General features: G+C 32.5%; 1 protein-coding gene across 1 annotated transcript in view; it reads left to right on the plus strand.

Moving 5' to 3' along the window:
- LOC130449441 (frequenin-1) overlaps nucleotides 1-15976 on the plus strand; it is a 212470-nt gene that overhangs the window by 190499 nt on the left and 5995 nt on the right. Inside the window, exon 6 of the mRNA XM_056787257.1 lies at nucleotides 13049-13137. Within this exon, the coding sequence (XP_056643235.1) occupies nucleotides 13049-13137 (89 nt within the window). The remainder of the gene's footprint in view (nucleotides 1-13048; nucleotides 13138-15976) is intronic.

Consider the following 15976-nt stretch of genomic DNA (forward strand, 5'->3'; position numbering starts at 1 on the left):
ACAGGTACTTGATGAAGGTTCGATACTCCAATTTTTAGATATTCACAATTTCGGTGGATATCTTTTTTCTTTTAATTTATTGCATAACTCTAGTTTACTTTTATGACGTCAAACTTTACACTGACACTTCTAATAAGTTATTGTTCGTTGCTATGGTAACGCAATATTTTGTTTATGCATGGAACTGGTCTAGGCTAACTAGATATCAATACATCCCCGTACTCTTGAAAATTTACCTCGATCGTAAACAATACATTATTTTAAAATTGAGGATTTTGTAGCATTTCGGGTGTTAACCATTCACAAAATCTAGCGTTGAGAAAAAATAGCTTAAACCCGTTGGATGTGGTAAGGATATAACTGCTACTGTTCCAAAGCTCACCAAACAGATTAATGGCTGATATTTAGGATGTTGGCAATAGCGCTTATTTCCGAGTGTAAATCAATTTAATCTAAAATCGCTTGTTCTATCATCACATTTCTAGCTATCCGGAAACGACCTGTGTTAGTTGAATTTCTTTTTAACATTCCAGTTACGGATAAGCGTTTGAAAATTTTTTGGCATACCATTTACCATACCATATATTGGGCTTATGATTAATATTTCTCTAAGAGTGCAAAATGGATGTTGATATGAAACTATTATGTTCAATATTCATCAATAGTGATAAAAAATATACTGTAGTAATTGGACAACATAATGTAGATTGAGGAAATGGAGAATAAAACTATTTATAGCTGCCTAACGACATTACACCGAGATGGTACATAGAGACAAAAATAGCACGACGAAAACAAGACACAAAAATCTTCAATGATCTGAAACAAAAGAAGAAGAATTGCAGAAATATGGCAACAAATACCAGAAAAGACCATACAATTTTTTCAAAATAAAATTGATCAGAGAGCTATTTGTTTGAAATTATCAATGCATAAACCAGATTCATGGATACCTATTGGTAATTTTCAAATTATTGCCTCTGGGATTTATACAAAACTATGGGAACACAGCCGCGGGTAACAGCTAATACCTATATACAAATAACTGACACGGTAAGTGGAGATCGGTTTTACGAAGATTTACAACCGGTGTGGACCACTATGTGTATTGGGAAAGAGGATAGGCAAACAATATATTGAAGCAGCCTTACAAAAGTTGACCCGCTTTTCTATTTCTACAAATAACAATCAAAACTGAAGGCGACTTTTCCAATAAAGAGAAAAGCGAGCTCGAAACTATAAACCATGTTTGAGATTTGTGCTATTTGGAGATATGCGTGTTTGAAACTGTTTCCATTGTCATAATATACCTAACCGAATCCAAACAATATTTACTTTTCCCCAGAGAGCTTTTACACAAACTTTGAGGCATCGATTTTGAGCTCATAAAATACATCTGGTTATAATTTACGATAGTTTTTTATTAATATCTGACAATAAAACATTTAGCAGTATTGTATGAAAATAAAGGCTTCAATTCAATGAAAAATATTGAATAATTTTATTCTCATCATGTTCCTAGTACTGGGGAATATATTATTAAATAAAGATAGAAAGAGCATACGGAGTGTGAATTATACAGGGTGTTCCAGGAGTGGAAAGATGACATGGAAATAAATAATTCTACACCACTATCTGAGGACCAAGGGCGGCTCATGCCCAATGGTTAACCATTCGGAGCTTTCACAGGGACAACTTGTACAATCTAAAGGTAGCAAAAATTATTGGTTTAGAAGGTATGAAGACATTCCGAAGAAAATTTTAATAAATGAAAATTATTTAATGAAAATATTTACAAGAGGTATTGAAAGACAATCAAAAATTTCTAATTGAGCTGTGTAATGTCTAACATCGTATTACTTACATAAAGATTAAGTTGAAATGTAGAATTTAGTTGGTTAGCCTACAACTTATCAAATAAAAACATGAAGAAAACTATAATAAATGTTCGAAGTGGGCACCTTGCATTTCTACCCACTCCCGGAGCGTACGAAAGATATTTCTTTGAACGTAGAAGAGTTCAACAAGATTTTGATTCATAGCGTCAATATTCAAACAAAGAATCAACAGTAGTAGGTAATAATTTATTAGGTTGATATTTTTTGATAATAACAATAGTCAGCGATATTTGAAATTTCTCCAAAATGATTTCACATCTATGTTAAGTGATATTCCTCCATGTCCCCTAAACATTCGAAGGAACATGTGGTTCATAAAAGCCCCTTATCCCTTTCTAAATGATGTGAAAAATGTTTGATTATGTTTTATATCTCTTGTAAGTATTTCAATAAATAATTATAATTTATGATAATTTTCTTCAGAATGTCTCTTTATGGCGAACGGTTTCCCAGGCATGTATAACGATCTAGAAATCTTTATCGAGTTAAAAATGGATTGGAAAAATCATTTTTGCTATCTCTATATTATACAGATTGTCCTTGTAGAAGTTACGGATTGTTAACCAACGGGTATGAGCCTACAGATATTAGTGTAAAGTTATTCATTCCGTCAAACACTAAATGGACATACGTTATCATCCATTAAAAATTCACAATATTCGATAGATAATTTAAAAAATAGTCTCAAGTATAAGTTCTGATTTTGCAACTTTAAGTGCCTATAACTCAGAAAAGAATTTGTTTTGCATCAAGACCCTGTAGAAACTAAAACGTCTGGATTTTCACTTAACTTTTTCAATTCGTTTTCTGTTAATTATACCTCTGAATTATTTTTTTCCTATATTTACCTATAATTAGCAAAAAGTTTTCTATCGAAACTTTCTCAAGTTTGTCGGTCTATTTTCAAGTGACAAGTTTTCGAAATAAAATTGTTTCGAACAATTATCAATGTCCTTGGGTTATTACTATTAAAAATTCACAGAAAATAATGAGTACAAAATAATTATGTAATAAATGAAATAAGTGAGTAAGTTGTTTTATATATATACCATCCTCTCTACCATTAATTGAAAACATAAACCAGGTTTTACACCTTCACATGATAACTTGAAGGATACTGTAGAGATTGGTTGTGTACTTAACTTCATTTTATGCACTTCAAAGGACCGACAAACCACCTGCACCGACACTATCATCAGGTGTTAATTACCTGAATTACTTACCTCGACGGACGCTTTCGGAAGACCCCAAGCGTTATAATTTCGTTTTAGATGTCACACTCTCAATCTTGAATTAACAATTAGGGTAGAAATACATAATATTGTTGGCAACTGAAAACGAATATTTGAAGTTATATTTGTTATATTTCGATAATCACAGATTCGATCAAACGTTTGGAGTTGTTTTTTTCTGGCGTTTAATAGAACCGTTTTTTTAAATAATTTTCTCTAGTACAAATAACAGTAGTTTCTGCGAATGACATTTTCATAACCCTATCATTTGAAACCTTCAAGGTGATATGAATCGTTACTGCGATTTAAAGTAAATAAACAGTTGAAGAATTATAAAATGATAGAAAATCTTATTTGCAAGAGATTATTTTGAATATGGTTAGATGTTGTGCTGTTGAGTTCTCAAATAATTAATTTGCATACTGTTACGATGAAATCCGCGATATAGGTCCTGGAGCTGGTCCTGGCAGGTTGTAATTCTAGAATTCAAATATCTTTTCTAATACCATGATGTCTTCCAAATAAACCAGGCATGTTTTCCAAGATAACCCACTCAAAACGTTTTCCATAAGGTGAAGGCAGACATGTCTCGCATGAAAAAATTCGATATACCTATTAAATGCAAAATTCCGATTTTTCATGGTCAATTTCAGGTGATTTCAGTGCATACGTATTTGGGGACGATACGAGATAACACTTTTGACAGATTCGACGTTTTTCAGAACAATTTTCTGCTTTTTTGATTCAATTGTTTGACCCGTTTAAAAGATCAGGTGACTTACTTGGGATCATCAAATTAGCTTGGAAACGATCATACCCTTTCTGTTTCTGACTACATACAAGATGTTTCATCTAAATTAAGAGCGAAAATTTGACACTCGGAATGACATTTGGCAGCTTTGTCGAAGTTCTTCAAAATCTAAGTGAAAATTATTAATGTTTCATTAAATATAATGATTCATATTGTACATAGTTCAAACATTATAGTGACTAGTGCATTATTTTAGGACAAGAATTATTTAGTGCTGTAGTATAACTTACAAGACTTGTTTAAAGTATCAATTATTGTATATTGATTTCACTGTACGATAATTTGAATACAACCTTTTAAGCACCAAAAAACAAATATTTACCACTTCGAATTAAAAAAAGTGAAAAACCTATAATCGGCGGTGATAACTTAAATAAAACAATAACTGGCAAAACAGACGTTTACGCCTGTGACTCCTTCTTCCAATATCAATTGCAGATCATAAAAACTTATATAAAAACCCTTGCCGACAATTTTGTTTGATCTACCATAGGCATAGATACCTTATTTTATAAATTTATTACTTTTAGAAACACTTTTAAAAATATTATTTAGACAGATGCACTTGATTGTAGTCCTACTTGGAACTTGGCAAAAAATCATTATTATACCTCGTTAAGTTGCTACAACTGAATATTAAATTATAAAACGTGAATAGACGAGTAAAATGTACCTACCTGTAAGGGCGTTTAGTTTAAACAGGGTACGTTAACTGAGCCCTTTTTGTACCCCATTCGTTTTTTTCTGGAAAACGAATTTCAAAGCAAAAACCATAGAGGAAAATAAATTCTTTGCTGTGTTTGTAGATACAAATCTTTATTATTAAATTAATATCTGACTTTATTCCAACTACACTGTGCAATTTCATTGTTTTCATTCGCCAATGGTCTAAAGAACACCATATTTCTATTTATTCAAAGAAATTTATGAATTAAATAAATCTCTCCAAACGAAGCCCCTGATCGCAGACTGTCTCAGAAATAAATATTTCGACGAAATTTTTTACAAACAGTGGCGATGATGAGTCCACGTGGACTGACGGTTTGTTAGATGTTTACCGAATTTTATACGGCGAGTAAACATTATTGCATACGATATTGGAAGAACTATACTACATTTTATGGTTAGAAGGTCTGCTCCTGCATTAAGTAAAATAGTCGGAGATGACTTGGTACTTGAAAATATTTCGCTATATCTTTTCCACGATGGCTGATCAATTCATTCTCACGAGTTCATTTGTACATTTTCCATTTTGAAATTTAAAAAAGGGCATCTTCTACGTGTGTATTCAATCTTTACATATTTCTCAGAAATTTGGTGTAATTATCCTGTGAGTGTGAAATTTGGTTTCAGTATTGGACAACTGCGTCGTGAACATATAGAAGAGATAATAAAAGTAACACATTTCATTGCAACCGCAGAAATAATACCTTCATACAATAAAGTAACTTTCACATTAAAAAATTACGGTAACTAAAAATGAAAATGAAAAACTTATATTTTAAATTGTCTCTCCTAAATTATAATACGAAGAGAAAGTGGCAAAAATCTACGTGCTTACGACCCGATAAAATCTAAGCCCGTGCTTAATCCATAATTTGTTCAATACTTCTTGAAATATCTAATTATCATTATCGTTCAACGTTCTATTCGCAAATTTCATAATGTTTTCAACTGAATACTTTGGAAAAAAACCTTTTTTATCAAGACACGTTCACTGTGCAGAAGGCGAAATATTCTCCCCAACGAATAATATTTTAATCTCTCCGGAGACGGAAGAACGTGTGACTAGAGATGTGAATATGTATGAAGAGTCTCCTTTACAGGTTGAGGTTATAAAAAGAGATGTACCTAAATGGAATGCGGGATTCTGTATTCAGGACATGCAATAACAAGCTATTTAATATTTTATCCACCGGTAGTTTATCACCCAAATTTGTCGTTCTGAGTAATATTATTAGGTTGTTTAAGATATAACATCAAACTATTGATAATAGAAAGAATTTCATTATTTCAATAATTTCATAAATACAAGAAACAGACTAAGCAGACGAATAGTTGTCATTAAGTATCATAACAGATATATTAGTTTTTTTTTCTAATAATCGATGTATCATTTTAAGTTTTTAATTAAACCTAACAAAAAGTTGCGCAAAGCACAATCAATCACGAGATGAAATATCGAAACTTCTAATCCATGATCTATAATCATATTAATCTCACCACATTTTTAGTTGTCTTCATTTAGGTACCTAGAATTTTGATCGTCATCATCCTGTAAGGCTTATTTTTTTCATTTTTCCTTATTGCTTAAGACCTAGATGTAGGTGGACCTATAGTTAGACTTTCTATTTGTACACTTACCTCTTAAAATTTTGGATAGGATCACCATTGCACCAAAATAATTTAGGAACCGGTTTTGACATCAATCCTTATAAGCTTGGATTTCCTATTTGTATAATGTCATCTTGAAATCTCTCAAATACAAATTTTCTAAAGGAAAACTAACGTTTCAAAATAATTGATGCAAATAGTTATGACTTCAATCAAGACTCGGTCAGCTGAATTTTAAGTTCAAGCTTGACGTATGTGAACCTATGCTTAATGAGCTTGGGCCGTGTACCGAAATAATTTTTACAAACATGAAATTAATTCAAGGGCTCAAGAGCTAGTTGTATGTAGACCTATGAGAGCTTCGAACTTCCTATTTGTACACATTTATCTTGAAGACAAAGTTTTCAAGGAAAACTTATCTTACCAAAAAAACCTCTGGAAAGATATCAATCAAGTCTACCAGTAGTTGAATTTTCAGTTGACCTTTCCTAAAGAGCTGGATGTATATGGATCTAAAGCTACTGAGCTTGGACTTCGTATACACACAGCTTTTGAAGATAAATATTTCGAAAAAAACTATTGCATCACAAAAATTGAGCGAACAGTCATGACACCATTCAAGCCTACTTTCGCTGAATTTTTGATAAATCTTTCTAAAGGGTTCAAAAGATAGATGTACGTAGGTCTATGGTTAATGAGCTTGGACTTCCTATTTCTACACAGACATCTTATTAGCTGTTGAAGACAAATTATACAAAGCAAAACTAATATAACTAAATATTTGATGCAAACAGTCATGACATTAATCAAACATATTTTGACAAAGGTTTTGGTTAATATCTCTCATGCATTCAGGAGCTAGATATATGTAGGTCTATGGTTAATGAGATTGGACTTCCTATTTGTACACATACATATTATTAGCATTCAAAGACAAATTTTCCAACGCAAAACTAATATACCGAAGTAAAGGATGCAAACGGACATGACATCAATCCAAGTGTTTAAGAGCTAGTTGTATGTAGAACTATGGTTAATAAGCATGAACTTCCTATTTGGACACATTCATCTCAAAAGCATTTGAAGACAAATAAAAACTTATCTTACCAAAAAAACCTCTGGAAACGGTTATGATATCAATCAAGTCTACCAGTTGTTGAATTTTGAGTTGACCTTTCTCAAAGTGCTGGATGTATATGGATCTAAAGCTAATAAGCTTGGACTCCCTATTTTTAGATGGGCATCTTAAAAGCTTTCAAATACAAATTTGGAATGAAAACTATCGCACCAAAATAAATTATGAAAACGGTTATAACTTCAATATACCATCTGATAATTTCATATTAACGAGAACTAAACAACAAAACACTTAAATTATAATATTAAAGATAAGGACTAAACCTTTTGTAATATAAAGCTGAAAATTCTTGCTTAAGGAAAGTCAGTGGCTGAAAAAATTGACAATGAAAATTTTACAGATCTTTCAAGGAACATAGCTAAAATAATCAGCGATTCTTCATGAAATTCCGCGAACTTTTAATACTACAAGAAATCAGCTCTTTTTTGCTGTCAAAACATGAACTAATTAGTAGTTACAGACTAGCAAAGAATACATGCTGATGTACAAGGTCTAGCTATTAAATAACGAGACTGCGCGTCTAGAGGGCGCCATAGACGGCTGGGGTAAAAAACGAGTAGTGCGTTGGGTATCTAGATATCTTGTCTATTCACGTCTCAAAACACGTTTCCGTGTAAGCGCTTTAGTGAGGGCCGAGAGATCACTGAGATGACCAGCGCCCAGGTGCCGTGTTTCAATTAGATAAAGAAACGGTTAGAAAAATTTAACACGAAGAATTACCCATAACAAAAGTCTGTGCGAAGCTGGTGACAAAAAATCTGACTCTGACTAAAAGCTTTTGCGTCAACGGATCTGCTCAGATTTCCTTAAAAGATTAGAAAGGTTAGAAAAAGATCTGATGTAAAAAGGACCCTATTTGAGTCCATGAAAGCGTTAATGCAAAAAACGGCAGGGCTCCTAAAGGCATTCGCCAAAGAAGACTTCCAGCACTGCTTCGATGAATGGAAAAAACGTTTGGAAAGATGTGTGGCGCGGAAAGCATTCGAATGTAGAATAATTGTTTTATTAAAACCCTTTTTCGTAACCAGTCACGTTTTTTAATAGCCAGACCTCGTATATTATTGCTGTCGGGAAATAATTATAAAAATATCTGAATAGCATTTCATATTTCCTCAGTTTGGGTTATGGACTGTCTGCGATGTTATTACAGTTGATGACATACTCGTAATAAGTGCAACTAATATCTATTGTTTCATTAGTTTTATTGACAAATCGAAACAAATAAAAGCGTATGATGATGATGACCGAAAAAGTCTTGAAAACACATTATAAGAAATTCTAAAAAAAGGCGGAAAAAAGAGGATTTAAAATAGATTAGAAAAGACGGGATATATGGAAGTTAAAAGAAACAGAAACAGTAAAAATAAATGACCCCAAGTAGTCAACACCTTTTAGTATTTAGGGACAATTATAAGCGGAGTACGGGATAAGATAAATAATTTATGCAGGATATAGGGCGTAATAAAATGATAAAATCATAGTTTAAGCAAATTAAAAGTCTACAACACTGCGATAAAACCAACAGTAGGGGAGCCCATGTTGCTAACTGATGATTTACTTGACCGTCATATAGACCTATTGGTTGCAAGGATTAGATGATAAGGAAAAATAAATGTTATATAATGTATACCTTTTCATGGGTAAGGGTTGAGGTATAGATTTGCAAATATGTAAAAAACACTGTTAAGTTCACATATTTGAGTGCGTTAGTTATTGTTGGTATCAACGTCCTACTTATTTTTAATAATGTAGGTACATATGTTAATCTGATCGTTTGTATTATACTGGTGGTTGTACGTAAGGGCTGAAAATGAAAAAAAATTAATCAAACTCGTCAGATTTACTAAGGGAGTGATGACTTTTAATTAGTAATTAGAATTGATGCTACTTCTTGTCCGTTGTACAAAAAGATGAACTATTTTAAAACTGTCAATAGAAAGGCGCCACTTATTTAGTTTGTACGCTTTTAAACCCATCTCTAGGAGTATCTTCGAATATCATCACACTACAATGGTTTATTCTCATCAAAAAATGGTAAATTTCACTTTTAATTATCTGGACGATTTCCATGTGATACAAACTCGCGGCCATTAAGTATATTAATGTTTAGAAAAAATTGAAATACTTCAGCGTATTAGATTAAGATATATACCTATGGTTCATATTTATGTCCTAGACGTATTATCTCATAATCTGACAATTATCTAGAGGGGTTCGCCTAATCTGACAAAAAAAATTGTCATATTAAATCATTGAAATTAATGAATTGGAAAGCTCGAGGAATAGCCTGCAAATAAAAAAGTGTATGGTGTATGTTTTGATGTAGAATATATCGAAATATTAGTTGGTTGCCAAATGTCAAATATCATGGTTGCGTTCAAAAATGTAATTTGTGATTTTCATATTTATTCTCGGACGTATTATCTAGAATAGTTGATGTTATAACAAAAACAACCCCACCATTCCGCCCTCTAAACTTCTTTCTGTTTCTTAGGTGAGTTTCTCAAACTTTTTGTGTGATTAGTTCCCCAGAGAAAGAAGTTTGAAATTGTTAGATTTACGAACTACCTCAGCTTTTCCCTAAGTTTTCAAAATGTTCAACCATTGCCTCTCTGCTCTGATAGTAAAAGTGAATTTTATTCTTATTGAATTGGTAACTCTTGAAAGGCATCGCATAAATCGATAATTGAAAATTCTGATAAGTTCTGCATAATGTTATTTTCCTCAAAAAATTAGTACTGACATTTCGTTGATTTTTTCTGAATACTGGCTTATAACGATAATTTTTCTTTCTTTTCTCGTTGAAAATAAGAAAATCAGAACCTTTTTGAATTATAACTATTATATGTATAAGAAAACGCACATTTATGTTTTTAGACTGTTAGTCAACATTAAGATTCGAGAAGTTGAGAATATTCATCCAATTTTTTTTGGTTCACTGTGCCAAATGATTTTAAATGAAGAAAATGGTCCAAAGTTTGATTTTTTACCTGATTTTCCCACAGCCTCGACTTTATTTCAAAGGCTTCAATATATGAATACATTTGAGGGACAATCAGATATTTACCCTGTAACTTTATATTCAGATCAGTCAAGTGCTTATTCATATCTACCAAAAAGGCACAATCAATCCACCAGCCATTGTCTTAATAAATTGGTTTGCCTTTTTCTAACTTAAAAGCTTGAATAGGGCCACGTAATGCAAAAAATCTTCCTAAAACTACTCCTCGACTGAGACAATGAACTTCGGTGGAATAAGAGAAACTTTTCGACCAAATCTTGTAAAAATTGCCTGAACTGTCGTTGATTTAGTCCTTATAAAATTTACAATGTTAATTATAGGTTGCAAGACATGGTCCATTTTTTAATTTCTGGATGCCAATGATTCCTGATGAATTATACAGTGAAATCCCACAAAATTCCCTGATGTTTTCCGTTTTAATTTAGTTACAACGCCCGAATGTTTGCCAGCTATGGCGGGAGCGCCATCCGTAGTTGTGCTGATAAATATATTCCAGTGGAATTCATATTCTGCTATCAAATGTTTAATTGCAGAATAAATATCATTTGCTGTTGTAGTACCTGTTAATGGAACTCAATTTAACAGTTCTTCAGTTATTTCAAAGTTACTCGTATAAAAACAACAAGTTGAGCTGTATCAACATTATCAGTGTTCTCGTGAACGGCCAGTGAAAAGTTTGTTTATTATTTAATTATATTAATTCCTTCAGCTGAAAAACCATATTTTGTCATAAACCATTTATTCTTGAAGCAACAGTGTTTTTTGATAGCCAAACATTTTGAACTATTTACTTTTGTAATAGAAATGAAACATCGGCATCTTTCAGCATACAATCTCAGATAATACCACCATCAGTGATAGGTTTTGATCTTTTCACGATTTCAGGGCATCTTCGCTCTTTGTATTAGCTTTAGTAAACATCGATTGTTGACCTTGAAGTTTAGATTCTAAAGATGACAATGTGCCGATTCTTATTTTTTCACTGTAACAATCGAATTTTGACTTATGATTCGTATCATAGTGTCTCTTCAAATTAAACTCCTTACAAACAGCAACTGTTCGATTACAAATCAAACACAGTGGTTAACCTTTCCATTCTATGAAAAAATATGCTATTTCCAATTTAGACTGAAAAACTCTGCACTCACTAAGAACTTTACGTTTTTGTGATAATATGCCAAAATCGTAACAATTATGGAACTCGACACAACAATTATGGATATCGCACGCGCACGATACAAACAAATGCACAATACCTTCACAGTCACTTACTTCGCAGTACAATTAAAATCCTCCAGTCATATCGCTTCGATTGCCCGACTCAACTGACTCACGTCGCGCCGACGCTCTCGTTTTATATGGTTGAGGAAGGTTCTAGTCTAGACTCGAAGCGCTGAAAGATTCTATCTATCTATGTATCGTTCTCGACAAAAATAATATTTCTGATTTCTGCTAAGAGATGGCGATACTGTCTTTTTCTCTCACTTGTCTAGGTACGCGTTGTCCTTGAAATTACTTATAAACATCCGTAGATTATGAGTATTTGAAATATCCGTAGAGGAATCGAATGAAGTCTAAAAGCTCTAAAAAACATAATTCTTCTTTCTGTGACACATTGCGATCGCGGATTGATACGGCCCAGGGGCCGGAAGCGACCCGCGGGCCGTATCTTTGACATGACTGATTTAGAGAGTTTGTGGATTGAAACATATTCACAGTTCGAGGGATAAATTACTCAGATGAACTATAAAATACCATATACATCACCTAGCGTAATCAAGCGTCGATTTATTGATGATGATTATCTTATTTACTCGTATACTGATAATAAATGTTCAATGGTGCTATCAGGGTCAACATCATTTGCTTGGAAGCCCAAGGTCCATTGAACTACCCTTTATTTTCCACGATTCATCAGTTAACTAGCTAACCACTAACGACTAACCACCATTCCATATTTTTTCCTCTTATATATCTCATATTTAAACATCTTCAAACTAGAATAACATCATTCACTTCTTTTATTGCTAATTTTACTAAATTATACAGATATTCTATTATGTCGTCCTCCAACATTTGATGTCAAGTCAGAGCATATTCTCAATCGTCTCTTCTCTGTTACATTCATTGCAATGTTGCCACTCCCAATTTCTGAGTCTTTTGTCTTATGCCAACAGTACAATGTACAGTGATCACTCCAATGGTGTTCTAGGTTAGATATTTCATAAATCTTATTTTTTGTCATCTCTTCATTGATCTTTACTGATTAAAGAATATTCAATAGTAAATGTTGATTAAAAAACCAAATACATGTCAATATAAAACAAAGGAGTACATTGGGATACATTTCTCAATAAGTAGCTGATTTATTTTTATCACAAAATGCTTGAATTGAGTTTTGAAATTATCAAAAATGAAACGAAAAGAAGCTAGAAATAAAAACATCTATCAATTATTGTTTGTGAAGAGAATACAAGTTGCCAAGTACGACCATTTACTAGTATCCCTCGAGATTATAAAATGAACATACAGTTAATATAAAAGAGTGCTTTCAATAACGAACAAACGCATATTACCACTGACATATATATAAAGGATATAATTTTGTTTCAGGGGCGTTCAGACTATACGATGTAGATAACGATGGATTCATTACAAGAGACGAAATGTACAACATCGTTGATGCTATATATCAGATGGTGGTAAGTCAAGACTGTAATATAATTAAATCCCACTTTAATAGGAATAATGACTTTTTGTATACAACTATCACAAAATCTATACGTAACTAAGAGAAGAAATAATGACAGTTCTTACTCTAAAGTCAAATTATATACTTTTTACTTATCACTCAATAAGTCGTGTGACTGACACACAGATGGCACTGCCATTGTCAAATCCATATGACATTTATGACGTACAAGCTTTCAAAAAACTATGTGTAAAATTTCATGAAATGTCTATTAGTCAGAAAAAATTGACAACCTTTTAAGTGAAGATACTTTTGTTATTTTCAAAACAATGCATTCAAGATAATTTCGTGTGTTAATTTATAGTTACTTCTTGATGAAAAAAATATTGTACATGCTGAGCAATGTCTTCAAAAGTATTACTTGGACTCTGCTCCATTTAAAAAAAACCATTTGTTATTGGTTTGCCGAATTTAAATGTGATCGTATAGACACCGATGATGGTGAACGTTCTGGTCGTCCACAAATTGGTTATTTATATCTAATCATAAATTGAAATTGCGTGGGATAGCTGAAGAGAGAGAGAGAGGAATGCTTGATTGTCAAAAAATTTACGATTTGTATGCAAAAGCTTGTTAAAACGAAAACAAAAACAAACATAAATATAACTAAATAAAAATACAAATAAAGTAAAATTTCAATATTCAAAAGAAAACTACAATGAATAAGAAAATTATAGGTAATAGTAATAGGTATAGGAACATAGAAGGCAGTGTGTTTACAATTATGCATGAATATTTGACCATGATAAAGCTTTTTTCAAAGTGGGTGCAGCGTTTACTCACAGTCAATCAAAAACAACAACGTGTTGATGATTCAGAGTATTTGGCCATATTTGTACCGAATAAATCAGATTGTTTGCATCGATATGTGACAATGGATGAAACATGGAACGATCACTTCACTTCAGAATCTAAACGATCATCATCTGAGTGGTTTGCTGCCAATGAACCACGTCCGAGGCGTCCAAAGGCACAATAGTCAGTTGGGTAGATTATGGCTTCAGTATTTTGAGATCCGCATGGAATATTATCCATCGACTACCTCCAAAAAGGAGAGACAATCAATACTTTATAGAACTTTAAGATGGTTTAAATGCAAATATCATGGAAAACGGCCTTATATGTCGAAAAAATAACCACTGTTTCACCAAAACAATGCACCGATTCACAAGCCGATAGAAATCATGGTTAAATTGAACGAATTACACTTCGAATTGCTACCTCATTCACCGTATAGTCCAGATCTGGCCCCCAGTGACTACTGGCTATTCACTGATCTCAAAAAAATGCTCGCCGGTAAGAAATTCAGCTCAAATGAAGAAGCACTTGCTGAATCTTAAGCCTATTTTGAGGCAAAATACAAATCCTTCTACAAGCACGGCATCCAGAAGTTAGAGAATTGTTGGTATGATTGTATTGCTTTTGAAATAGATTGTTATCAAAAAAACGTGTTTTTTTAGTTAGTCATACGACTTATTGAGTGTAAGTCACGTTTTTCTGAAGTAACATAACATACTTCTGATCAATTGCCACATTCCGAATAAAAATTGAAATATTAAGTTGCGTTACTTTATGAACATACTGTATTTTGACTATAGTATAATCTATTATTCATTACATTCAGTATTGAGAAGATAAAAAAACTTCAAGCCATTTATTGTTTGTCATATGAACGTAGTGTCGTCCGAACAAAGAGAAAAAAGCTACAACTACTGGGTATTTACATTTAAGAGAAATTGGACGTTTTCCGTAAGATTTCATTTCCTTTTCGACTTATAAAGCTATTCTCGTTCCACTTCAAGATGGAAAAACTTTTCATTCAACATGACAAAATTTTACCGCATCGCATTTCTTTCTTCGGCTTATGAATAGTTCGTTGCGGTAACAGATTTCGTATAACGAGAAAAGTTATTTTTGTTTTCACTCACTCAAAAAACTTCCAGAATTAACTAATATGAAGGAATTTTTCATTAAAAATGATTTTGAACCCAAGATTGTGCAACTAAAATAAGCTAAATATACCAGTTATGTTGTAGAGAGAAATATTTATTTATTTTTATTCTTTAACCGCATCCCACATACCTAGTGCCCATTTATAAGTTAGGAAAATACATACAAGTTAAGATTTAAAGTCGTATAGCGCAAATGGATAGTTTTTTCAGTGGAAACCGATCAATGTGTTATGTTGTATTACATTTTTACGATCCACTAAAACTCTTCTATTTTAAACTAAACTCTGGCTGTTCTTCGATTTGCATTTGCTCTATTTATTCGTCGTTCGGTGTTCTCGAGTGGTTGGGTCATTGAAGAAATGGTCCTTTTTCCTCGTCCATACGATTGTTTCTACTAACTCAACTACGACGTCTCGGTTCTCTTCTCTTAGTGAACTTGAGAAAAATGTCATATTTCCACTTTTCAACCTATACTCCCATTTAAAAAACTGGCGGTTATACCTTCCATTCGAAGGAAGTTGATAATGGGGATCACATTTTGTTAAGAATATCTTCAGTTAATAAAAATAATAAATTATGCCATTTCCTATATCACAGTATACACAGAGAGTTTTATGGCCAGTATTATGGTGGTATTTACACTGTTGTCAGATCTTTCCTTTTTCCGAAAAAGCAATTAATTTTGTATCTATATATTTATGTATATATAATAGATCACCTTTGATATTCTTATTTACGAAATCGTTAGAAGAAACTTATTATTTTTTATCTAATGTTCCCTACACCTAAATGCCATAATTTCGGATTTATAGGTACATTTGCTTTATCTCCGCCGAT

Source organism: Diorhabda sublineata, chromosome 10 (genome assembly GCF_026230105.1).
Source record: "Diorhabda sublineata isolate icDioSubl1.1 chromosome 10, icDioSubl1.1, whole genome shotgun sequence".
Taxonomy (NCBI): domain Eukaryota; kingdom Metazoa; phylum Arthropoda; class Insecta; order Coleoptera; family Chrysomelidae; genus Diorhabda; species Diorhabda sublineata.